Source organism: Amblyomma maculatum, chromosome 4, assembly GCF_055883805.1.
Source record: "Amblyomma maculatum isolate TAMU_Amacu chromosome 4, ASM5588380v1, whole genome shotgun sequence".
Classification (NCBI taxonomy): domain Eukaryota; kingdom Metazoa; phylum Arthropoda; class Arachnida; order Ixodida; family Ixodidae; genus Amblyomma; species Amblyomma maculatum.
Window position 1 is genome coordinate 98,438,727 of NC_139347.1, and position 26,511 is coordinate 98,465,237.

Below are 26,511 nucleotides of genomic sequence, written 5' to 3' on the forward strand. Positions count from 1 at the left end.
TGTGTGTGTGTGTGTGTGTGTGTGTGTGTGCGTGTGTGTGTGTGTGTGTGTGTGTGTGTGTGTGTGTGTGTGTGTGCTGGAGGCGGAGGCATCCTTTACTATCGGAAGCTAGTTTAAAAATGTTTTTGTTGCGGAGAAGATTGATGGAATTGCCTATTGCTCGCGTTTTATAATTTTAGTAAATAGCTTCACATTGGCGTCACCGAGACCGGTGGGCGCCATCGAAACATGATTTATTTATTTTTTCTTGTGTGTCAGCCTGTATTCAGTTTGGGGAGTGAGGAGCATCATTTTTTATCGCAGGCATCTACGACGTTTACACAGCTACCTGAAATGTTTTTTTTTTTTTTTTTGCGTTACGGAGACGACTGATTAAATATACGATTGTTCGTGCGCGTTTTGTAGCGTTAGTAAATATCTTCTCATAGTCCCATTAACTACTATAAAGTTAAATAATCAACTTGTCATTTTTATACAGGGCTCCAGATTATATCGTGAAATTGAAACACGTCAACACCGAATATGTGAGCACAATTTTTGAACATTCTCAATCGATATTGTAAAGGGAAATATCGACGATGAGAGAGTCTATATGTATATGTACTACGTCTTTTTCTCCAAACAAAAACGAAGAAAAAATAAGGAGGAATGTGGCCCGGAAACTGATAGAATTGCAAAAAAATTTCCTGGAGCGCTGAGATGATGCTGCAGCTAATGATGATGATACGAAAACACATTTGCATTGTACAGTTCAACGTAGCGCCAGGTCAGTAACTGCGAATTAACAAAAAATAACAAGAAATATAAAAACACTGTGTGCTTTGCTTATCACCGGTTTAACCTACTGCGGGGCACTGAGGCATGTTTGTTGTCGTTGTAGTGGTGGCGGTGGTAAAGTTAAAAAAAAAAAAAGCAAGCAAAATACTTCTGAGGAATCGTAGTTGTATATGCTTAGTAAGCAGATTTATGCGCAAGGCTAAGGTGAACGGGAGGAACATAAAATGTGTACTAACCGAACAAACGCATGCGATGAAGCCCATGAATTCGCTCTGTCACTTTACTTCTGAGGAGACTCTTCCCGCGCACACTCAGCAGTGAAGTTCGTGTGAACAAAACTTTAGTCTTTGTCAAAAATATAAAGGCCAAGGGGCTTACTTCTTATCCCCTAATGAGTCTTCTGCAAGCATTTCTCGAATGCCTGAGGTCGAGGATGGTGAGGACGGTCTCTGCGAATGCTGGGTAACAGAACGTAGAACTAAATGGCTTGGACGCAAACTCCTTTGGGCTGTATATTTTTTACAAAAACGCTACAATAACAGTTCCACTTTCCCGCGTGCCGGCCTGTCCTTTTTATCTAAGTGCACTAAAGAGAGCTGTCTGGATCTGACAAGCGCAAAAACCAGCGCAGCTGCATGTTTCGGTTTCGGTGTTTCATTGTTGCTTAACTGAAAACATTGCAAGGGTTTTTCTCTAGTTAGACCGTTAGACGGCGCTGCTGCGAAAAGCTCCATGGCAAAAGTTTCAAAATGGCTGACATTGCGGGTGATTGGGAGTGTCGAAAGTTATTGAAACAAGAGTAAAAGGCTGAAGTTTTCCCCGCCGAGGTCTGTAATTGTTTCCGAGCCATGTCAAGAAAACAGTAACTCTAGTTGAGACAACTATTTTGTTCCTACGAGCTTTTATTCAATATTTTTGTTTACTTGGCGATGACATCACAGCATCAACAAATGCCCGGAAAACTCGTGTATCTGTGTTTCCTTCAATGTGTTTTGATTATCAGATAATACCCCTTCGGATTCAGAGATAGACAAATTATTTCTATGTCAAAAAAATACTTGCTGTGATCACTGGCGCGTCAATGCAATAGCAAGTTTCGCCTCTTGTAAATGTTTTGCGAACTGGACCGCATCTCCGCGAGCGTAGCTACCGTACAAGTGACCCCATCACTAAATGACTAACGCATCTTGTGTCAACTTCCGGTACGTCGTGAAGATGCGTACGTAAAAATGATAACACCAGCCCCTCCCTTCTTGATCGCGATAACGTCACTACTGTGGCTACGTTGATGTGAGCGGTTTATGTTCGTGTGGCTGCTGAACTCATGTGCGATGACAGCTCGGAATGCTTTGGAGATTTAGGTGTTTGCCTTGACTGCTGACCGTTCGTCCGCGCTGCAACCATGTCGCAGGACGCGGGGCAAACAGAAGTCGGCTGCGGTGACGAACCGGCCGGCCGGAGCACCAAAGTCGTCGCAGCAGCAAAGGACGAAATCATGGCAGCGGAGGTGACGCTCGCGGACGCTCTGTCCAACGTGGATGTGTTGGACGAGCTGCCCCTGCCGGATCAGCAGCCCTGCATCGAAGCCTTGCCCTGTAGTATAGTGTATCACGCCAACTTCGACACGAACTTCGAGGACCGCAATGCTTTCGTAACGGGAGTTGCCAAGTACATTGAAGAAGCCACCGTCCATGCTGAGCTTGTAAGCTGCTCTTCGTTTTTCTTTACATGCTCTTGTGTTCAGCTCATCAGTCTTGGAAATTTGTATATAGCAGGGACTCGTTCGTTATCTCGTCAAAGGCTAAGTTTTTTAGTTTGTGCATTTTTAGTAACATGATTGTTTGGTGCTTGTTTTTATGATGGATGGTGGAGTGCGAAGACATCATTCATCATTCCCCAAGCGATGCAGGAGTGTTGTGATTGTAGTGAAAGCTGCTAGTAAATGTGCTGAGCAAAATTTTGCATTGCACTTACAAAATGTGACATTTAGGATGTAGGATGTAGCCTATCTCTTACTAATAAGATGATTAGACAAAGTGGCAGCAACATGACAGCGGTCACACTTGTCATGTGGAAAGTTTGTGGTCCATACGGTTTCACCATTATTAAGCTGACATTAATTTGCTGAAAACATGTGTGTAGCTTCTAGGATGTATGTTAAAGGGAGCAACCAATGACCAAAACCTCTCATGAGATTATGGTGGAAATTAAAGGAGCTTGCCTCATATTGTATTGATTGAATGCTGCAACATCAAAGAAATTAAGATTTATAACTTTAATTTGGCAGTGCAAACTGCGTACAATAAATTTAAGGCCTGTCTTTATTGGTGTATTCCACCCAGTGCTTCCTATATTCTTTTAGTGCCTGGAAATTCACCCTGAAAACACTGTTGCATTTACGTGCCTTGCAGTCACATGTGGATGCTGCGAAAGCAGGGTTGATTCTTCATGAGTGGGCACATTGTGCATTGTTCAAAGCATTTAATCGGGAATTGTTGCGTTTGTTGTTAATGCTTTCTGTCCTTGTGTTTGGCATTACCAATGTGTGCTTTCATGCCAACAATGTATGGCTGAGATGCACTAAAATCTCTTGTTGCATTCCTGTGTGCAAGTGGAATGAGAAGAAAAACATGGCATTGCTGTCCTCCGCGAAATCCATCTGACATTGAGTTGCAAAAAAAAGTTGTCTTGCCGCAATTTGACAGAGTGGTTAGACGCCAAATGATATATCAACCTACATTAAGGCGTGCAACGAACACCTCAAAAAGATTTTATTTGAAGCTAATAGGCTGAAAAGATATGCTGTGTTTATCTCCCGTTTTCAGTCACTACTTTCAATATTTGCAGCCAAAGTTAATGCAAGAGGGCAGTGTGGCAAACGTAAACAATAATGATTGCTGTAGAGAGCTGATGGAAGTTTCCATAGCATGCATTCCAAACTTGCTGCCGTCTTTAACCTTTACAAACCTATATCGGCTGCAAAAAAGAATTTCCAGAAGAAAATCAAACTCTTCTGACACCACTGAATCATGCAGTTCCATCATTCTGGGTCAGAACTATTGAGAGGCAAAGCATATCATGACAAGATGCAACAACTAAAACTACCGAATTTTGAAAAGCTGTACGTTCACGTCCTGAGGCTTCTTAATTCTGGCAGGCTACACATTCAGCACCATCAGTAGCCAGGGTGCATATCACTGCCTTGAAGCCACTCTCGATGAAGCACCTGAAGCTCTGGTAAAAGATGTTCTGATGTGCATTCGCTTGCATTTACGCAGATGGAAGCATCAGAAGGCATGCTGTGCACATACACGAGATCGCAGTGCATCAACAGTTGCTGGGACTTCTTTAGCTGGAGCACGCAGTATGCTAGCAACACTAAATTTCTTAGAGCAGTAAAGCAATTTTGAGATCTGTGCACTCAATCCTGCATGCCTCGGCCTCATTTCTGCCCCATCATTGCATTAGCAGTGTGGAACTCCCAGCATCGCATGCAAATTTAAACCTAGCTTCACATGCACTTGATACAGACAAGTGCATTACGAGTGACTAAAAGCCAGATTGGTGGTGCTCCCTGTAATGATGCCCTATTGTAGCACCGATGGTGGCACTGTGTGTTTCTTTTCTACTTTGTTTCTTTTTCCGGGCACTGAAAGAATATAGGGAGCACTAATCTCTCTGCATCACCGCTGTTCATAAAAATAGCACTAATTTCGTGAAGTGCAAAATGTTGTTTTTTAACCTTGTCACTAGTGCTCGTCATGTTTTATTGTGTTTAAGCTCTCTTCACATCCCCATTTAATAAAAAGCTGCACTCCTTGGCATCCCTGATCCCTAATGATGTGCTTTTAGTTTTCACCAGTAGATGGCGCCACAGTGTTTTCCATTCCCTAAATCACACGGTAACCACTGTCTGCTATATCTTTCACCGACAAACCATACATCACTACTCCATAACAGCTTTGGGTGCAGAAACTTAATTGAACACTGCTTTATGCTAAAAATGCCTAATTACTGTTTAGTGGGTGATATTTACAAGTTTTCAGTACATTATTTTTGTCGATGCGTGATTGCCATGGTGTTCTTTGACCGTAGTGTTCAGCATGAAGATACATAAAAATGAATGCATGCACTGGTAGCAAAATTCCCAATGGCAGTTTTCGACACTATTTCTAAATCAACCATTGTGGGAACAAACACTTTAAACAGCAAGCCTCCCACTGCGGAAAAAAAAACTGGATGATTAAAATCCAGTGTTGGATCCCTTTCAGTTATTCTTTCATGGGCTGCAGTGACCTTTGAATTGCATTGGAATATTTAGCGCTGCAATCTTCTGCCTGCACACACTTATGAGGTACCCGATGTTCTTATTGCAACTTTTTTCAGAACGAAATGCTTGAGCAAGGACAGGAGCATGCAGTCATGCTTTATACGTGGAGATGTTGCTCACGTGCCATTCCCCAGGTACTTTCTTTCTTTTTAGTGTTTTATTTTATTTTCACCATATGAAAGTTAACCCAATTTTCTGACGGGCCACTCGTCTCATTTGCAGCCCAAATCAAATGAGCAACCGAACCGTGTAGAAATTTATGAAAAGACAGTTGAAGTACTCGCACCTGAGGTCAACAAGCTGCTCAACTTTATGTATTTTCAGGTGAGAGACTGCCCACAATTTTGTTTCATGTACAACTGTCTCCATATATGCTGATGAAAAAAAAAAAGGTTCCGTAAGGCTTTTCTAAAAGCATTTAATACCTGCACTTCAATTTGCTCTCTTTGCTTCTGCAGTCTTGGCTGGCTCATTGCTGGGCGCAGGAAGTGGATACCTGCGTAAACTTTTCTGTGCAACTCCAGTTAAAAATTTAGTGTTTTGCCCTGATGTGCTGCATATTTTAATTATTTCTGCCCAGCATTTTTGCATATATGCCTACACTTCCTTTTTTTTTTTTTACTACCCCTCCGAGGTGGCACAGTGGTTAGGGCACTCGACTACTGTGCCCAAGGATGCGGGATCCAATCCTGGCCGCGGCGGCCACTTTTTGATGGAGGTGAAAAACTATAGGCGTCTGTGTGCTGTGCGATGTCAGTGCATGTTAAAGAACCCCAGGTGGCTGAAATTTCCGGAGCCCCCCAATACAGCATCTCCCATAGCCTGAGTCACTTTGGGACATTAAGTACCATAAACCAAACGTTTTTTTACTGATTGTAAGGTGAACGCTAACCCTTATTTCTAGAACACTTCGAAAACTTGTGCGGAAGGTGCTGCAAAAAGGGGTAATGGATGCCCCCTTTGCTTTTCCAGAGGAGAGCCATTGACCGATTCACAGCCGAGGTTAGGAGGCTATGCCATGCCGAGAAACGGAAAGACTTCGTATCGGAAGCCTACCTCTTAACCCTCGGCAAGTTCATCAACATGTTTGCCGTCCTGGACGAGCTGAAGAACATGAAGTCCAGCGTAAAAAATGACTACGCTACTTATCGAAGGTGCACACATTATTTGGGGGCATGCAAATATTTTCATCCCCGGTAGAGTGCTGATGATGTCATTTTTGTTCACATCCCTCACACTGTTTACATTCGTCGACTGTAGGATCATACAGAAGTAAACAGTAATGACATTAGTAGGGATTGCTTCAGTAGTTTTCAACAGAATAAGCTCATTTTAAATTTTCCAGCTCCTTTGCTTGCATGCCTCATCCTAACATACTTAGTTTCTATGGCCAAGAAAAATAAAGCATGGTGTTTGAATATTTTTATTTAAAAAAAGCCCTCAATTTGTTGTCAGTATTACTTGGAAGTTGCATTTATGAGCATTCTCGCTCTTGTGTTTGCTCACTTACGTTCTGGGGCAGAAGCATTTGTACAAAATAATTTTTCTCTTCGTATTCACTTCGGGGTGAACATGCACAGTCACCAATTATTCATAGCGTTTATGATAAAGCCTGATACATGTCTATTAGTGCCATTTATCTTCTTCCTTGATAAAGCTGGCACATGGCTTAATCATAGGCGATAATACATGTCCTGTAATGCTGTTTTTTATATTCTTTTGCCTCATTAGACGTGTTTGTGTAGAGGTGTTACTGAACTCTTTTTCTTTTCTATATTACATTCATTGTATTCTTCACTTTTGCATAGAATTAATCTGGCGTTAATGTTGGACGTCAAATTAGTGTTTTGTAATCCAGAAGCCATAATCTTATTTAATTACATAGCTGTGCTCATAAACTGCAATTTTGATGCTTAAGCGAGCCGAATTTTAGCAGGTTTCTGCATAATCACGCAATTATAAGTTTTTATAGTTATCAATGTGCATATTATATTCCTGTCAAGCGCGCAAAATAAAGTGCACTTACGGCGAATGTCACTTACGAAAAGTGCACTCTACCGCTGCTAAACGGCGTAACATAAGTGCACTTGCCAAAGTGTGCACTGAGGTCGGAGTGTGTTCGCAAAACAGACTGAGGGCCAAGTGCGTAGCCTCGCCAACAGAAATTTCTTCGTCATAAATGTATTATGTAATAAGATATGCATACAGATTGATCTTACTTTTTTGTACACATTTTTATTTCAGGAATTGTTTTATAATAGCGATGGCCAAAATTTCACATTACAAAAACATGATGTAACCGTGTACGCAACTTCCAAATTAAGCGTGGTGCAAAAGGGAATATTGTTGGGTTAGTTGGTTCATGACTTAGAACAAAACAGCACGAAACCACGGGACGGCAGGAAAGAAGCACAGACACGAGCACTGCGTGGTGCGCCAGTGCGGCGACGCCATTTTCATTTAGGGAGCGGTTGTTGTTGTTCATGGTGTTCGCTGATTTGGGGTCTCCAAATCATGGCTCGGTGTCAAATTTTAAGCATTTTTGGTGTGGTTGACTACTTTAAAAAGCAGTTCTCTTAACTTCACGCTTGGAGGCTCCAACTTCTTTTTTCAAATATGTTTTTCAGTTACCAGTTTCGTACCATCGAGTGCTAATGCGAGTGCACTACGCTTCTCTGTTTAGCACTGCATAGCATAAAGTGTCCTTCAAGCTGCGAAGTGCACTCCCCTTAAGTGCACTTTAACTTGCACCCTTGACTGGGGTATTACTCTCTGCCTTTTCACGTGTCAATATGCAGGGCGGCCCAATTCCTGAAAGTGATGGCCGACTCCCAAGCACTGCAGGAGTCACAGAACCTGTCCATGTTCCTGGCGACGCAGAACAAGATACGGGACACGCTCAAGGAGACACTGGAGAAGATCGCTGGCTACGACGACCTCTTGGCGGACATTGTCAATATCTGTGTGCAGATGTACGAGACCAAGATGTACATGCTGCCTGCTGAGAAGCACATGCTGGTTAAGGTGAGCCCACTGTGGCTGCTGGCTCCCACTGTCCACAAAGTGTGACACGAGACTGCTGCCTTTAAAGGCTCAATATTAAAAGTATGCAACAGAGGGTTGTTGAAGGCTTTTAGTGCTTATAAGCGTGCTTAGTAATGCCGTTGTCAGTTTAACTGTTGCAACAGAGTACATAGTATCCATCGGGCCCTTAATTCACCAGAAGTGATGACCTTTCCACAATTTTTTCTAGAACATTTGTGCCTCCGAGTATGCTTCCCTCCTCTGCTCTGTCAGGCTTGCTAGTTAAATAAGTTTTGGATTAAGAAAGTTGGTCAGAAGCCTAAAATTATCATTCTAAACTGCTGCTTGCTTGTTCCTCATGGGGGCTGAATGAAGTGGTAGGCTGTGTTGCCTCGGACTGTTATCCTATCCACCATAAAATTATATCCACCATAAAGTTGTACCACAGAGAGCATGATATGAATTCGTAACATTCCCTGGCCAGAGTGCACTGTGTATAGCGTTCAGAATTTTGGATATTCTGAACACTCGCCCGTGCCATTACAGATGATACGAACGTGCAAATCGCGACTGCAACCTTCAGCACTACGCACTGCCCGCACATTGTTGACTCCGTGATTGCCAGCTGCGCTGCACACGCCATATGCAGTTTGTGGCGGCGCATGGTCCCCACGTCACCGCTGTCACAACGCCTGTCCTGCTTTACATGCCGCGAAAAGTGTGTGGCAGTGCACAGCCCACACATCGCCATCATGACCGTCTGTTGTGCTGTATGTGCCGCGGTTGGTGGGGCTGTCACTATGTAGCTGCAAGTAAATCTCCTCGGCTGTAAATACTAGATCTGCGTAAATGCCTTTCCGATGCTTCCACGTACAGATTTTTTTCTGTTTTGATGATACAAATTTTTTTATTCTGTGAATGTTTTCGAGACTCCCTGAGAGTTATATCAGCAAGATTGTACTGTATCTTCTTTGGTAGCCTGTGTGCTTGATGCTGTTTCCAAAGGCATTTTTTTTGCTGTTCTATTTTTTTCTTGCTCTTCGCTCAGGTGATGGGCTTTGGACTTTTTCTGATGGACGGTGAGGTCTGCAACATCAATAAGCAAGACCAGAAGAAGCGGCTAAACATCAGCAAGATTGACAAAATATTCAAGGTGTGTGCCTTTCTATGACATTTTCTTAGTGCACCCATCTGAATGATGGAGTAGCATGTTACTCAGTGAAACCTCGTTATAACGAAGAGTTAAAAAATCGGAAAATAGTTCGCTCTATCTATAATTCGTAATATAAAATTTCGTAGAAAATACATGCAAGAGCAGCAAAATTCAATCAGAGAAGGCACAGTAACTCGAAGGGTGCCTACTCGGGTCACATTCATTTATTTACGCGCAAAGAACTGCGTTATCACGGCCTGCTTTTTTGTGTTGATCGCGTTTCGTATCACGCCCTGTTCCACAGTTTGCAAACACTCAACAAGGGCAAACCCACTGCTCTCAATAGCACTGCAGTGGCAGCGCAGTAAATCCAATTGAGCAAGCGCTTTTTTTGAAGTCTGAATGTTCTCATCGTCTCCAGGGTCAGCCTGAGCTCCGTCTGCGGGATGTTCAGAAACTTCCACAGCGATTTTGGCGTCAGTCAGTACAGCAGCGGTCGCCGCGATGTCATCGTCGCCTACAAAGTCTTCTACAGTCATTGTTGCGGGCATGTCACCAACAAAACGCGAAAAATCTTTCCAGGCCTCATCGAGCTCGCAGAGCTCTGCTTCGTCGGAATCGTCCCCATCGTCATTTGATGCACGGGCCTCTGCTGGAACAAAACCTACGTGCCGAAAGCAGTTGGCAATCGTTTCGCCTTTCACGCTATCCCATGCCGCTTTAATGCTCCCAGCAAGCCGATCTTCAAGTCCTGCTTCATAAAAAGCTTCACGAGAAGAGTGTCAATCAGTCTCCTCTTGTAAACTGCCTTGAAGGCCCTGATTTTATCTTGAGCTTGGTCTTTAACGTCAGTGCTGCTCTTTTTTTCACGTTCACTGCCATCACAGCACTACACATACCCGCGCACACACTAGACACGACGACCGATGGCCGCTTCCGCCGAACGCTGCGACGGCCACACTGCAACGCCGCTGCTAACTCTAAAACGAAAAAACGCGAAAGACTCAAAAACCAAAAAGGCAAAAGCAACATTCGACCGCGCCGCTGCTGCCGCTGCTGAAGCGGCGCTGTCAGCGATTGTGAGATGCGAACGATTTCTCACGGCCTCTGAGATTACCTCCGCATGCACAAACAGGCGCGCGGGGGTGATCGCGGAGGCCATGGATTTCTTTGGCTTTCAACTCCCAATGCCATCGTGGCATCTGTGGCGCTGTCAGCGCCTGCGAGGTAGTCCTGAACATTTGCTGCGCCGCACAACACACATGTAGTGCAACGAAGCCTACCTCCTGCTATTAAAGTGAGGTAGTGCTTGGCGTCGCGAAGTTCTTAATATCCGTTTTATGTCAAACTGCGTTCGCTATGGGAAGTTAAAAATACATGTGTTTGACAAAAATATTTCGGAAGAGTTCGATATATTCAATAATTTGTTATAAGCGTGTTCGTTATATCGAGGTTTGACTGTACAGTGTGGTACAGCGGCTCGTGCCTTAAAGACTTGGGAAAGGTATGGAAAGCCAGCATTGCTCATTTTGCGACGTAGTTCTTTGACTGCTCTACTAAAAGCTGCTAGAAGCAGCTGCCTGGATTAATGGTGAAAATAGGAATAGTTAAACCTGGTTATACGAAATTGTAAAATGTGTGGGATTCTCTACGGGTCTGCGGCTCTCAGAGCCAAAAGCCGCTCTGCTAGCTAGACCACACTGGTGGCCCCAATGAACAACACGAACACCGAGAACCAAAGGGTTAATCGTTTATTGGTCTTCCTCGGCCGTGCGTGTGATAAGCAATGGCTGGGTTCACCTGAGCAGTCCGTCTGGCTTTGTGGACGCGTCCGCTCTCCTGGCCCGTCCGGTCCGCAGTGCCCTTGATGCACAGACACGCGCATTCACTCACTCACCCCAACGCCACACCCAGTCAACACAGCACGCGCCACTGCTGGAACATACGAGAGAGGGGAAAGGAGGCTACCACATGATCTGCAGAATAGAGGCCGCGCGCTTCTCCCTCGTTACTGCGGCGTAGCCAGAGAGAGCCGGTGATGTAGGCTTCAGTGATGTATGTCTTCCCACAAATGTCTATGGTATTTCGTTAATTTAGGTTTCGTTATATGCAGTTCTCGCGTGGAGACTCGATAGGACAATGCAGAACAGCCATCAGATTAAAATTTAATGTGGAGAAAACCCCCTTTGAAGTGTTTACAGTAAGAAGTTATAGAAGTGGCGAAACATTTCGTGATCGTGCTGAGGATGTGGCATGACTACGGCAGCAGCCTTCACCTCCTCTATGGCTCTAATGAGGGGTCTATGAGAGGGGCAGGAAGAAGGTGGTGGCAGGGGAGTCCGATTCTGGGGGAGAGCATGCGTGGTGCACCGCCACCAGTCAAGGAGGTGCATGCCTCTTCACTGCATGTTCCCACTCGCCGGTCACTGTTGCCCCCAGAAACACTCTTTTGCCCCGCGTTGCCACTACCAATGTGTGAGAGCTCGTGAGCAATTGCATGGTGGCGATGGGCTCATTACTGCTTGCGTCGCATCTTTTTTCGTTTTCCTGTTATTTTTCACTCTGAGTATAAACTAGTACTTGTTACCACGTCCCAAAAGCGGAAGCAGCGGAAACTACTGCATTTGCCACATAGTTGCCCTGTTTACGCTGAACGGCTGTGTATCAACTGTGGTTGCTCGTCACGATTGTAGACGTTCCTCTCACATCGTCATGAAACTTGCAGGATTTTGCCAAATTTTCTGTTATTCAGCACTAACTATGATATATTCGGCGCCGTGAGTTCGTTGCATCAAGGTCAACCGCTACAACGTGTTCGTTATGTGGAGTTTTCAAATGCATGCAATTCTGGTGTTTAGAATTGAAGAACCGTAACAGCAAGGAATTTGCTACATGGAAGTTCGTTATGTGCAGGTTTGACTGTATAGCATTTCTTGTTTTGGTGTTTCCTGTCTGGCCAGTCACTTTGATGTGCTCTGATCTAGTTTCAGCGCAAAATGGATGCTCATTCCTTGAGACACTTGGACAGTGGGCGGCGTTAGGAAACGTTAGCACTTCCTGTTAGAAGCTGCTTCCTCTGTTGGCTATGCATATGTTGGAACACTGCTGCTTGTATAGAATCTCCACTGTGTAGAATTCTTATGGTGAATTTATTGGACGTTCAAGCCACCCGCCCAGTTTCAGTTATCATTTTAAACGGCTGTTAAATGACTTGTGTGTGGTTTGATTATTTACGATATCATAAGTGGCCCATATCAAACCTACACAATAGGATGTGCAGTTCAGGTTTCTTATTTTTTCTGACTTGCCTGTTACGTCGGGTGTACATCTGTCATTAAGAGCTCTGATGTATCAAATGGGGTTATGCTGCTTCATTTTTAAGCAAGTGTGCTTTTTGTGTTGACCATATTTTACCTAGTGAAGAAGAGTGCTACTTAAAAAGAAACCAGCAGCAGGCCTATTAGTTTTCCCAGAATTGTGCACATGCTGTTACTTTTGCAAACCTACTGATTGATGTAGCAACGTCCTCAATTTCGCTAACTCTAATAGGTTTGGAAACTGCCGCTACATTGTACTAAGGGCTTTTTAATTATCTTGCACTCATTGACAAATCCTTATCTTGTGTTATACAGTTAGTGGATGCCAGTATGTTACTACAAAGTAGAGAACCAATGAAGCTTTCGATGCTGTACACTGAAGGCTTCTTTCTCTCCATGTTGTGTTGGAAACATCAAGTGTGTGCAGTGCGTGACCTGTGTGCCCTTTGTTTGCTGTTCTCCCCCTCCCCCAGGCGCTGGAGATGGTGCCATTGTTTGGAGACATGCAAATAGCACCATTCCACTACATCAAGTGCAGCCCCCATTACGAGGCATCCCGGTGGCCCCTGGCCAGTTCGAGCAGCCCAAGCCCCCAGTCGGACTTGCTGCAGCACTTGCCAGCCATTCGGGATGACTACGAGCGCTACATCAGTGAGCTGGCCCGACACAGTAACGAGGTGGGCTCTGCCTTGGTCCTCTTTGTCCTCCTGCAGGCAGTAAACAATCAAAATTGCCTCTGTCTCGGAAAAGAAAAAAACCAACGGGTGCTATTAGAAGCTGCTGTAACATGGCTCAATTGAATCTGAATTATTTAATCAAGGAATGTTTCAAACAACACTATCTTTGTTGTAACCAATGTTTATTGTAAATATATATGCATTTGGGTCCATATATGTTCTAGAAAAGTCTAGCATGTTGATTGGTTATGTCGTTGCAACCTGTGGGAAGTCTTGGCATGTAGCATAAGCCACTTTTTTTTTTTACACTGCTTTTTAAGCACTAAGCTAGAAAAAAAGCTCTTTTTTAACAGTTATCGGTTAATGTTGAGCCAAATTTTGTGATGAATGCTCACTGCATCAGGCCTGTGATGTTGCAGTGACAAAAGCCTTGGCTTCAAAGGAATCGGGAACTGTGCATAATATAGTATATATTGATCAGGCATCTTGCAAAAGCACTCTTTTTTTTTTTTTTTCTTCTTTTTTAGGACTGTGGAGTAGGTTAATGGTTCATAGCTTTTCTCTCACAACTAAGACTGTCTACTCTGACAGCTTACACCACTACTATGGGTGAAAATGGTGCGGCATGACTGAGCAGAGTTGCATCATCTACAATCCTTTCTTTCATAGGACCACCTGTCAGTGTTGGCTGGCTATGCGTGATACGCCGGCCTGTACTAATAATATTCGCACCTGAGATGCGTGACAGTTCTGTCACTGTGCATGTTTTTCGTTCACTAGAAAATTATAATTGTGTTCTGGAGGCGGTGGGCATTGCCCCCCAGAGTGAGTGGAGGCCTTTTGTGGTTGTTGCAGGTAACGACAACTGTGAAGGAGACACCGCGCACTGATGCCGAGAACAAGGAGCTGAACGACCTGGCTCTTCGGGGACTGCAGCTCCTCTCCGACTGGACGACACATGTCACCGAGCTCTACTCGTGGAAATTGATGCACCCCACGGACCCGCATCAAAACAAAGATTGTCCCCAGGTGAGTTTTGCTTCACTTGCTCAAGTCAGCTGCGGTTGTTCTATTTTTGTTACTTGCAGAACATTGCAAACCTGTAAGGTGCAAGAGCAGAGCTACAGATAGACAACATTTGCACAACATTGCTTGTGCTCTATATGTCATATGTGTTTCTTCAATTTGTCCCGTCCTCTTAGGGCAAGCACATACTATGTTATTAAACACTGCTCTAGAGAGCTACATACCTATACAGTAAGGGGCCCAGTGTTGTGGGAGGAAGTTGAGACATTGTAAGAAGCAGTTCGTGAGTTGTTGGTAGAGAAACAATGGTTGAAAACTCATAATGCTATCACTGTAAGAAAAATAAAAGTGCAGAAGTCGAGTGATCAAACCACGGGACAAAAATGCGAATACTAGAGGTTTTCTTCTAAAAGCCACATGGCATGAAAATCAAATGAACGAGAAAAGACCGAAATTAGCAGATTGAGAGCAGCATGCATCCAAACCAAACCTAATCTAATCTAATCTAATCAGCTTCATGTTGGAAATAAGTTTCTTTATCTGGATGTGTGTGTTAGGGGCAGGGGTCAACATAAATGCAAGCATATTTCTTGTTTGCTCGTTTAGTCATGGAGTTGACAGTGAAAGAAGCAAGTGCTTCACAACGGAACTTCACATTATTCGAAATAGTAATAAAGTGACTGCAGCGAAAATGTTAGAAGCAGCCAGAATGCCTGAGTCCACATAGTCACTGTATAGTCTGCACAGTCACAGCAGGGGTGAAAGGGCCGCATACTATTGCAGAAGTGAGGCCCTGAGCCTTTTTGGAGCTTCTTGAGCACAGACTCATGTTAGCAATGGCTTGTTATGGTTACAAACTAAAGTGTCCTCACATGCCTTAAAATATAGGGCATAACGGCCCTCATAATTAAGCACCTATATTTCTATTGTGTTTAAGGTTGTTCAAAAACAAATTAAGCATCAGAGTCAAGAAGAATGTGGCTAGGAGCAGTGGTAACTGTTACTGACAACTGCCACCCATGCGTACTGCTACCACAATCAAGTTATTGAAACTGCCCCTGCTAGTTTATACTTCAGGACTGGAGCTTTTATTTTGTAATGAAAACAACATCCCCCCCCCCCAAAAAAAAAAAAAAAATGGATGTCATATGCACTCTTGAGATTTGGCCTTAACCGAAAAAGTCTAGTATGCTCGAGATGTACGCCACGATTGACTGGTTATTGAGCATGAAAAATGAATATAGTATTGTAAAAACCAGGATCATGGTAGCAGAGTGGGGTCATTGGAAAAATGCAGCGCAGGTGTATGTTTTAAAGCATTGCCACGCTGTTGTTGCTGCCAAGTTGCTTTGCTCTTTTGTGGGCACAAGTCAGCCCAATAAAGTGCTTCTTTAGGAAGCCCTTTTACAGTCTCGCTCACTCCTGATCCTTCATCACAACTATGTGACGATATCACCTTACTAAAGACGAAGCTTGCTGTGTCGACAATATACGGGGTGCGCACCCACACCCACTCGCAGCATTGGCATTGTGCGTACGCTCACTTCTGGTGCACATTTTGCACATTGTACATGCTGCACACTCCGGCCAGGAAATTTGAGAATTTATATCATCCCAAAATTCCTATCAACTGCGCTCAGATCATCGAGGTTGTTCTGTTTACTTGTTTTGTTTTCTTCTACACAATAGAGCCTCATGCACTCTGTTCCTGTTTTCGGTTCTACTTGCAGGAGGCTGAGGAGTATGAGCGAGCCACAAGGTATAACTACACTGATGAAGAGAAGTTTGGCTTGATTGAAGTGATTGCCATGGTAAAAGGTCTTCAGGTTAGTTTCACTTTGCACTTTCTTTTAGTCGCTGCTGCTTTTTTTTTTTTTAGTTGAAAATTTGACGGACTGAGGGCTTAGTACCTATGTACTTGAACATTTTACTTGAGCGTTTCTTTCAGGACATACAACTGACACAAGATAGATTATGACTGGATGCGTCAGTGTTTAAAATTTAAAATTGTTTACGAGAATTTAGGAAAATTCCCTCATGGTTCCACAATAGCCTTTTGCAATAACCTTGCAGCTATGTTCTAAACATGCATAACTCTCAGACGTGGCTTTTATGTATATTTTCCCTGTCATAAGCATTTTGACACCGGGTGTTTTGTTACACTCTTAGTACACTAGAATCTCATTGATACATTCTTAGTTTATACACTTTCCCGTTTCATACGTTCAAAATCGCAGGCATTAAAACATCTCCCATAGAGTTACGCTACTTTTTTCCCAGTTAATATGTTCCCGGAAAACACGATTTCCCAGTTACTACGTTTGAAATTTCGAAAACTTTGGTCGTATAATACTTTTGCAATCAACCAGACACAATCTAACAAGCGCTCGCGACGTGAAAAACTAATCAGCGATGCTGCCCCGCCACAATTGCTTTCCTGCGGTGCATAGGTGAAGCGGGGCGAAGCATCAAAAAACACCGAGTCAAAATACGAGGCGCCCGTTCCTGTGGAAACAGTTCCTAATAAGGAGAAGCGCGATGGCTTCTTTTGCAGTGCCTTAAGGACATATGGATGAACCATTTTATAGCTACAACTACAGTGAAAGCTCATTAATTCAAACCTCGATTATTCGAACTGCACTACTGGGTTTGGTCAAGCTCCATAGAGGTGTATAAAAAATGTCCTTTAATTCGAACGCGAGTCGATTCCGCTGCGGATCATGCGAACTACGCGCTGCCGCGTCCGGCCGGCCTGGTGCCCAGTGCTAGGCCAAATAAAAGCATCCGCAATAGGGAGCCATAGTTAGAGGCTGTGCACGTCCAAAACGGAGACAGAAGAATAACCATGGAAAAGAAAATAAATTCGAAATGGCGCCAAGACCAGCTTGTCGGCCAGTGGTACCGAAGTGTGGGGGTAGACGGCCGCGACGGCGGCTACCTGCCCTCCTCTTCTGCGCAACCTCCGAAGCTTACAAATAAATACTCACTAATTTGACCACCGTTAATTCAGAAGTATGGATAAGTGTTTCGTCTGCGCCGGGCGCTACGCGTTTCCAAGTAAAAAAACCAAATCGTTACGCTTTTTTTTTTTTTTTTGCAACAGTCGTCCATCCTTCCAACCATCAACGAAAGCACGCAGTCACTAGTGATCATGATGCCGGCTTAGCACCGTTCGCTTCAAAAGACATTTGAACTGTCACGCGTTCCAGTGATTGTGTGGCATCGGACGGTGCCCGCCCCAAACGCAACATAATAAAGTGAAAACGAGGCCAGCACAACCGGACGAGTGCTGGCACTCTGCCGAGTTTTTGCGTTTTTTGGTTTTAGTGTTAGCAGCGGCGGCGCGGCATGGCCGACGCTGCGTCTGTCGTCGTGCCGAGTGTGGTGCGCGGGTGTGCGTAGTAGTGCTGTGATGGCGGTGAACGTGAATAAAAAAGCAGCACTGACGTTAAAGACCAAGCTCGAGATAAAATCAAGGCCCTCAAGGCAGTTTACAAGAGGAGACTGATTGACATTCTTCTCTTGAAACTTCGTATTGCCGCGAAACCTTCAGAACAGTATTTGTTGTTTTTTAACAGCCGCCGGCATACAGGCTTATCACTCTGATTCTGGACCGCGTATCAGTTCCGTAATCTTTGTTCGTTAATGCTCGATGCCGCGAGTCACACCTTTATCAGTTTTGTTGTAGCACAAGATGCACCGAGATCTGTCTCGAAGGTTCCGGCCACTCGGGTGTCTTTCCACAATGTTCCAGCTCGTGGCAGTGCCGCAGAATGTGGCCGGCCTCACCGCAGTGGAAGCATAATGGGCGGTTATTCGCTGTCCTCCATGCGTCGCGCTTCCTAGGGCTTATTGGTCGTTCGTAGGCTTGGCGGGCGGGAGCCAAGGGGCGGTTTTCAGGAACAGGCCGGTAGCGGCGAGGGCTCGGAAAGTCATCACGTCGGAGCGGAGGGCGACGTAATGCATCGACCTGGGACGCCATCTTGCCGTACGTGATCTTCGCGTATAACACGGCAGTCCAGGAGACGACCAGAGCGACTCCGTTCAAGCTTGTGTACGGTAGGGAGCCCACGACGACGCTCGACGCAATGCTACCGCACGTAACCAACGAGGACAACCTCGACGTAGCCGTCTACCTGCAGCGTGCAGAGGAAGCCCGACGACTCGCACGGCTGCGTATTAAAGACCAACAGCGCACCGACAGCCGACGATACAACTTACGACGACACCACGCAGAGTACAATCCAGGAGACCAAGTGTGGGTTTGGACACCTGTTCGCCGTCGCGGATTAAGTGAAAAGTTGTTGCGTCGATACTTTGGACCGTACAAAATCATTCGCCGCGTCGGCCCACTGGACTATGAAGTCATTCCCGACGGAATGTCAGCATCACAACGGCGACGCGCACGCCCAGAAATTGTACATGTTGTATGACTGAAGCCATATTACGCGCGTTAAAGAATGTGTAGTGTTTAAAATTTGCAGTGCTTATGTTTAAGTTGCTTTGTTTTGGCCCATCGAGGCGATGTTTTTTTTTAAGGGGGGAGTAATGCCGCGAAACCTTCAGAACAGTATTTGTTGTTTTTTAACAGCCGCCGGCATACAGGCTTATCACTCTGATTCTGGACCGCGTATCAGTTCCGTAATCTTTGTTTGTTAATGCTCGATGCCGCGAGTCACACCTTTATCAGTTTTGTTGTAGCACAAGATGCACCGAGATCTGTCTCGAAGGTTCCGGCCACTCGGGTGTCTTTCCACGATGTTCCAGCCCGTGCTGGTAGCTGCCTGCGACGTTATCTAGTTTGTTCTGTGCAGCCTTTAAATTGAGCGTTGCCGAGTGTGACGGGCATTCTTTGTTCGACGATCGATGAGCACGTTTGTTTCTATCGCCGCCGCCGAGTTGCTTAGTTTTTTTGCGGGCGCAAGTCAGCCCAAATAAACAGTTTCTTTAGTGCAATCATCGACCCTTCAATTGTGTCGTCGACCTCGTCACCACTACGTGACAGTATGAAGCAGGACTTAAAGATCAACTTGCTGGGAGCATTAAAGCGGCATGGGACAGCGTGAAAGGCGAAACGATTGCCAACTGCTTTCGGCACGCAGGTTTTGTTCCAGCAGAGGCCCGTGCATCAAATGACGATGGGGACGATCCCGATGAAGCAGAAGCAGAGCTCCGCGAGCGCAATGAGGCCTGGAATGATTTTTCGCGTTTTGTTGGTGACTTGCCCGCAACAATGACTGTAGGGGACTTTGTAGGCGACGATGACATCGCGGCGACCACGGCTGTACCGATGGACGCCGAAATCGCTGTGAACGTTTTTGAACATCCCGCAGACAAAGCTCAGGCTGACCCTGCAGACGAGAGCATTCCGACATCACAAGAAGTGCTTGCTGCAATGGATTTACTGTGCCGCCACTGCAGTGCTATTGAGAGCAGTGGGTTTGCCGTTGTTGAGTGTTTGCAGACTGTGGAACAGGGCGTGCTACGGAACGCTATCAACACAAAAAAGCAGGCCGCGATAACGCAGTTCTTTGCGCGTAAATAAACGGACGTGACCCAAGTAGGCACCCTATGAGTTACTGTGCCTTCTCTGATTGAATTTTGCTGCGCTTGCATGTATTTGCTACGAAATTTTATATTACGAATTATGGATAGAGCGAACTATTTTCCGATTTTTTAACTGTTCGTTATAACGAGGTTTCACTGTATGAGCCAACGAGGTTTCACTGTATGAGCCACATGCCCTGAATTTGGGATAGCATAACGGGGGTCGACTGTCAAGAGCTGTACCATACTGGTTGCCTCAACAGTTCACAAAAATGTATAGGGAGTGTTTGCAAGAGTGCATCTCCTTCTTTAGCTCTTGGGGAAGTCTTGAAGTAGCCTTCTTATAGCAGATGATGCCCCTACTAGGTCTTGTAATGGTGCAGTACTGGTGGAAATCCAGTCGTGGAAGCTACCTGCTCATAGTGCATAAGCTAGGTAATCGATGCAGCTTTGGGCCCCGCTGCAGTGGCTGAGTGGTTAGGGCACTCGGCTGCTGCTGAACCCAAGGACGCAAAGTCAAATCCTGGTTGCGGTGGTTGCTTTTTGATGGAGGCAAAAAGAAGGCATCTGTGTACTGTGCGATGTAACACTGGCACGTTAAAGAACCCCAGGTGGTCGAAACTTTCGGAGCCCTCCACTCCGGTGTCTCTCATAGCCTGAGACACCCCGTAAACCAAAGCCAAGCCAGGCCGAGCATTTATTGGTTCTATGTTGTGGGCAGGGCAGCTACGTGAATCACAGCGAAGACTAATTCCTTGGACAGTGTGGTGATTGCAATTGCTGTTGTCTTTCCAAAAATCTTGGTTGCACGTCAGTGCCCTTTCCTCAACTGGCATTTCGCTCATCTGCTAGGTCCTCATGAGCCGAATGGAAACAGTCTTCACGGATGCTGTGCGCCGGCATGTGTACTTCGAACTCCAGGGATTTGTCCAACACACCTTGCGAGAGCCATTGCGAAAGGCTGTGAAGAACAAGCGAGACCTTGTGCGCAGGTTAGTTATCTTTGGAACTTTCTTTCTTTGTTGTGCTCAGAATCATGTAAATCTGAACTGTTTGCTATAGTAGGTTTCAGTTAATCAAGTAGTGAAGTCTATTTTCAACTTTGCTCCCAGAAACCAGATTTGCATTTATTTTTCAAGTGTATTTAGACTAATCTCGTATGCAAGAAATGAGCTGTCAGTGTGGCAGTTTACATATTTTACGCACTGGGCATGACTTGGTACATTACTCGTAACGAAAGCATAAAAATGTGCTGTGCGCAGGATTTGGCTGATGTTTGCTGGTATGGAAGCTGTCTGTTGGTTTCCGTTTGGTCACTTTATAACTAAAGATGTAAACTGCTGTTTAAGCCAGCAAGCCCAGGCCAATATGACCGAAATGGCATCTAAGTTGTTATTACATCACTTACAGCAGTTCGTGTAAATGCATAAGCGAAGTTGGCAGTGGTTTTATTTCTGCTTGCGCAATGTAAGCATATCCCAGCTCATGGGTTTACCAATTGGTGTCACCGGGTGTTTGCACGCTTTATTCAACCAGTACATAGCACCTTCAAGCTTCAGAAGCTAATCGTAACGTAAAGATTTTGCTACAAAGTTGCAGCATCCTCATAGTTCACTTTCTTTTGTTTTTATGAACTTTGAGGCAACGGGGCGACATCAAACTTGAGTTTGCAGATTACCACAGGCGTATAACTGGTTTGATCCTTAGTGTTTTAGATGCTAAGAATTTCGTTGCTAAATTTCATCCTTGCCTTTCTTGTGCTATGCTTTCTTGCATTCTGCTAAGGTTTTACATGCTTTGCGTGTGTGGTAATTGCTAACCTCAGGCGAGGGGTGGCTCAAGTTGTATGTCTCCGCTGTGCAGCATCATCATGTCTGTTCGAGAAACCTGTGCTGACTGGAAGCGCGGAACAGAACCAAACGAAGATCCTGCGCTCAGAGGGAAAAAAGACCCTGACAACGGATTTGACATTTCGGCACCTCGGAGGAATGTTGGCCCTTCCAGCACGCAGGTCTGCTAGCTAGCTTCCTTGCTTTAATCTTTTCGACTCATTTTCTGGCATGGTTACTCTGGGCGAAAAAAAGATTAGAAATGAGAGAGTAGACCTCAATTTAAGTTTGTCTCTTTGGTGCAGTTCTATGTTTGTGTAATGATTTTCTAGCACTCCAAACTTTCATGGTCCCTGACAGTTGTGAGTGTCCACAGCACCAGGAGTACATGACAGGGTTGCTGTCATTTTGTCTGTGTGTGAATATGTGTGAATGGTTCCAATGCTTGGGTTCAAGAAATCTCTGGCTGTGTGGAGATGCACCCTAACTGGCAGCCTGCACTTTGGCCCTTTCCTGCTTTTCCTCGCCACCTTGTGTGACACAGCCCTCATCCTTTGCAGCTGTACATGGTCCGCACCATGTTAGAGTCGCTGATTGCGGACAAGAGCGGTGGCAAGCGGACCCTGCGTAAGGACATTGATGGCCCTTCCCTCATGGAGATTGACAGGTTCCACAAGGGATCTTTCTACTGGAACTACCTGCTCAACTTTAGCCGTGAGTCAGAGGATGCTTCATCAGTGCAGGACAGGGTTTTTCCACAGCATGGCTCCATCTTGAAGTTGCTGGAGAGAATCCTTAACAACGGCGCTTTACCCAAGAGGGACCAAGAGGGCTCTTCTCTGTTGGTCCCTCTTAGGTAGATCGTCTCTAAAGGATTCTCTCCAGCAACCTCAAGATGGAAGCCATGCAGTGGAAAAACCCCGTCCTGCACTGCTTACACATCGTCCTGTGCACCGTGCTCAGCTTGGAACCCCAGCCAGACACACAGTTCGTCAGCGACGCTCAAGCTCATCTTGTGTTCACACTAGAAAGAACGAGACATGCTGTGCAAAAGACAAAATTGGATGCAGGCGTGTTGGGTGCACCTCACTGTGCAAGGAAATGCGAGTGGCAAGTTTTCTTGTAGTGACACGCTGTCCGTCGGACTTGGCCACTGCCAAGATATGCGTCGTACAAGGGCGCCATTCATCCATTGGTGCTAGGCGTGACATGTTTCGTAGCGTGCGTGCATTGCAAAGTGTAACCTTGCTATACATTTGCCACCAGACAATAACCTCCAATTAAAGTGAACATATAACTATTTCCGCCAGACTTTGACAGCGATGCGCGCGAAAAATGCCACACAGATAAGAAGGCCACCTGCACCAACAGTGGCTGTAGGTTGCATGTGGAGTGCCACTCCAAAGCGCCAGTCCTTAGAGGGATCTTAACTTAGCATCACTTAATGTTTTTCAGTAAAGTAATATACAGTACTCAAGCAGCTGCTAGTAACCTGTTTTAAAGCAGGTTGTAATTGCGCAGATCGCAGGAGATCACATCCATGCTTTCAATGTAGTGTGCATTTTAAGGATTCACAACGCCTGCACTGATTCGACTTAAAAATGAATGTCACCGTGTAAAAAAAAACGGACGCGTAATCGGGGATGCATTGTAGACAGCAAATTTAAATGAAAAAGTGATCGTCTTGCGTAAGGGCCACACCCTGTCAGAACCATGAAAAATAGTGCAGCACTTACACAAGCATATACGGTATCTGTTGGTTTATTGTACTTCTTTCCAGTACAAAATTTGCAGCCTTAGTTGATGCTCACATTAATATGCAATACAAAGCAGCGCAAAATGTGTCAACCATTGTTGAACAGCAGGTCAGTGTAGATGTTTACGAAAAATCTCATCTATGCGAGTGAGGAAATCATCTTTATGTTTACATGACTAACAACACTGTTATCATTACTTGCATGTTTTTTTCCTTCTTTTTGTTGTTCACTTGGGTCTATGGATTGTTAAAAGTGATCAAAGTGATGCTTGCTGGCCTTCTTGGGAAAGCTTACTACTTTGCAGCACTTATTCGCTCTTTTTGTTCTCCCCCCCCCCCCCCCCCCCCCACACACACACACTTTTCCTGGCATTTTAGAGACTTTGCAAGAGTGTTGTGACCTGTCCCAGTTGTGGTACCGAGAATTCTACTTGGAAATGACGATGGGAAAAAGAATTCAGGTAACTTTTTTGCTACATAGATGCTTCTTACGCACTTTGATTGTTTGCAGCAGCGTTTCCCTAATTCATGCAAACGCAACTCGACTTTGTTTTTCGACTCGTGTGTATTGAATGTAGTTTTGCACAGTGACATGTGATTTTGTTGATGCAAGCTTGGCACCTGTCACTAATTGGCTATCAGTTTTTGCACCTAACTTGGTTGTGAAGCAGCTACTTATACTTGGTCAGTTGGAGACAGTAGAAAATGCCCTAATTCAGATAGCATTTTCTGCGGCAAGAAGTAGAGTTTAACTTTGAGACATTCTTTATCTGCTGCCATGTGGCAACCTTCTAACTGAGGGTACGTCAGTTTTCAACATATTAATGGCCCTCTGTCCCGTGTTGCACGTAGCATACGGACTATGATAATGGCTACACACGGGGAATGGTGAATCTTTTAAGAGTGACTCTGGTGGTTGCTGCCATCTGTTCTCTGGTTCCAGTTCCCGATTGAAATGTCCCTTCCGTGGATCCTGACTGACCACATTCTGACCACAAAAAACCCTTCCATGATGGAGTGAGTGTCCCTCATTATTTCTCTGCTGCACCGTGGAGTCAATTTGCGGAGGCTCTTGAGAGCGCTTCAATGTTTTGTCTGTGTCTGGCACTCAGCCTCAAAAAGTGCGGGCATATACATAGATAAACGCAATGTTTCAGGAAGGCATTCTACCCATATTATGGTAGCTGCTGTAAAAGTAAACATTGTTTCATACCCTATCTTTGCTTTAACTGTCTGGTATGCCTCAGGCTTTCTTCTTATTCATCATTTTCATTTTTGACTGTCTGGATTGCCACACCTTTCTTGTTCTGATACCCCCTGCTTCTTTTTGGCAGCCTGAAATTCATGATTGCACATTATTTCAGGTGCGTGCTCTACCCTCTGGATCTTTATAATGACAGTGCATTTTATGCGCTCACCAAGTTCAAGAAGCAGTTTCTTTACGATGAAGTGGAAGCTGAGGTCAACCTGTGCTTTGACCAGTTTGCGTACAAACTGAGCGACCAGATATTCGCCTACTACAAGCACCTTGCTGGAAGGTAATGCCTGTTTGACTTCAGCATTCCTCATTCTTAAGCATCATGTCATGTCGCGGTTATCATGTGGAAACCAGTACCTAAGAATATTGCCACATTAGGAGAACTGTGGCTGTACATTACTTGGCACAGATTCGTAGATAAGCTGGGAGCTAGTTATACAGGTCACCAGGATGTGTTTAGTAGATGCTGTTTCTTTTTTCTTTCTTTTTTTATGTAACACATGGTCTTATTTAGCAGTTAATTGCAAAGAATACAAGTGAGGCAACAAGATCGTGGTAGTTGATGTGACAATTAATATGTGAGCCTGTTGTGTTTTGTTATTACAGAAAATTCTTACCAGTTCTTGTTTCATTGCAAAAAAAAAAAAGAAAGAAAGAAAGAAAAAGAAAAAGGAAAGGTGATTAGTCGTGTGGGTGGATAATGAGTGTTAGCTATGGAGACACGATCGCATTATCGATACAATTAATTTACTGCCAGTGGTGATACTACAGTCGCCGACCGATATTTTGTAATTGATGGGACCCTGGAAATGGTCCGAATAATCCAAAAAATGCATAAACTTGAAAAAAAATTCTTTTCTGCAAAAAATCGACAATTAAAGGTCATGAACTTCACCACTCCCGGTGTTTCGTTTGTATGTCGATAGTGAGTTATTGCCTGGTGTGATCCACTACTGTGATCTGCTTTCTCGTGCCGCCCGTGCACACGCGTGGGTGTGTGCACGGGCGGCACACGCCCACGTCCTTGGTGCGCAGTCACGTCCAAAATGTCACAGCAAAACCTACGATGCAAGAAACCCACTTCTTGCTGGACACTGAAGTGCAGTGGAGATCCTACAAACTGTTGTTGCTTTTTCGCTTTTTTAGTCACTTACTAATGCTGTACCACCCTGTGTCCTGTGTAGGGCATAAGGGCTGCGTGTATGCTGCAGCAGTCATTTACTCCCCTCTTTTGGCCTTTCTTTCCCCCCCCCCCCCCCCTTTTTTTTTTTTTCTGATGCATGTGCTTGAGTAATCTCGTATCATAATCTTGGCCCTTTGTCTGCTCTTTATAAGGGAGCGTGTTTTTCCCTCTGTCACTCTGTTGTGATGGCAATGCAGCATCCTGCTGGACAAGCGTTTCCGCGTGGAGTGTGCGAGCAACTCGACCGTGTTTGCGTACCCTGTGGCCAACCGGTACGAGACTCTGCTGCGGCAGCGGCATGTGCAGCTGCTTGGCCGCTCTGTTGACCTGAACCGGCTCGTCGCCCAGCGGCTGGGCGCTGCACTTCAGCGGAGCCTGGAGCTGGCTGTTGCCCGCTTCGAAGCACAGGACATCACGGGTGTCGTGGTACGTCCAGCAGCTGTCATGTTTTACCGACATGTGCCATTTCTGTTTAGAACAATTTTTTCTAGTTTATAAAGTTTTCAGTTTGTCAGTACAGAATACAAATAGTAATTTATGGGCATGTGCAAAATGTTTTACAAAGTGTATCAAGGTGGTTCAGAATTGTAACATTGAGACAGTATGATCTGTCAGAAGAGTACTTGAGGATTGA

The 26,511-nt window shown here is 45.0% G+C and overlaps 1 protein-coding gene across 3 annotated transcripts in view; it reads left to right on the forward strand.

Annotated features, from left to right (window-relative positions):
• Positions 1-1,504: 1,504 nt before the first annotated feature.
• The window catches only part of Cyfip (Cytoplasmic FMR1-interacting protein Sra-1), a 50,146-nt gene continuing 25,139 nt past the window's right edge, over positions 1,505-26,511 (forward strand). For 2 of the 3 annotated variants that reach the window (XM_084602274.1, XM_084602275.1), the window contains exons 1-17: positions 1,505-1,604; positions 2,189-2,479; positions 5,164-5,241; positions 5,330-5,431; positions 6,080-6,261; positions 7,906-8,131; positions 9,180-9,284; positions 13,075-13,278; positions 14,134-14,307; positions 16,035-16,130; positions 20,704-20,843; positions 21,715-21,862; positions 22,241-22,394; positions 23,815-23,897; positions 24,380-24,453; positions 24,801-24,974; positions 26,075-26,303. In XM_084602274.1, coding sequence (XP_084458400.1) covers positions 2,273-2,479; positions 5,164-5,241; positions 5,330-5,431; positions 6,080-6,261; positions 7,906-8,131; positions 9,180-9,284; positions 13,075-13,278; positions 14,134-14,307; positions 16,035-16,130; positions 20,704-20,843; positions 21,715-21,862; positions 22,241-22,394; positions 23,815-23,897; positions 24,380-24,453; positions 24,801-24,974; positions 26,075-26,303 — 2,376 coding nt within the window. In that variant the 5' untranslated portion in view covers positions 1,505-1,604; positions 2,189-2,272. Of the gene's footprint in view, positions 1,605-2,179; positions 2,480-5,163; positions 5,242-5,329; positions 5,432-6,079; positions 6,262-7,905; positions 8,132-9,179; positions 9,285-13,074; positions 13,279-14,133; positions 14,308-16,034; positions 16,131-20,703; positions 20,844-21,714; positions 21,863-22,240; positions 22,395-23,814; positions 23,898-24,379; positions 24,454-24,800; positions 24,975-26,074; positions 26,304-26,511 lie in introns of those variants that run through there. The other variant, XM_084602273.1, reaches the window with a different exon arrangement.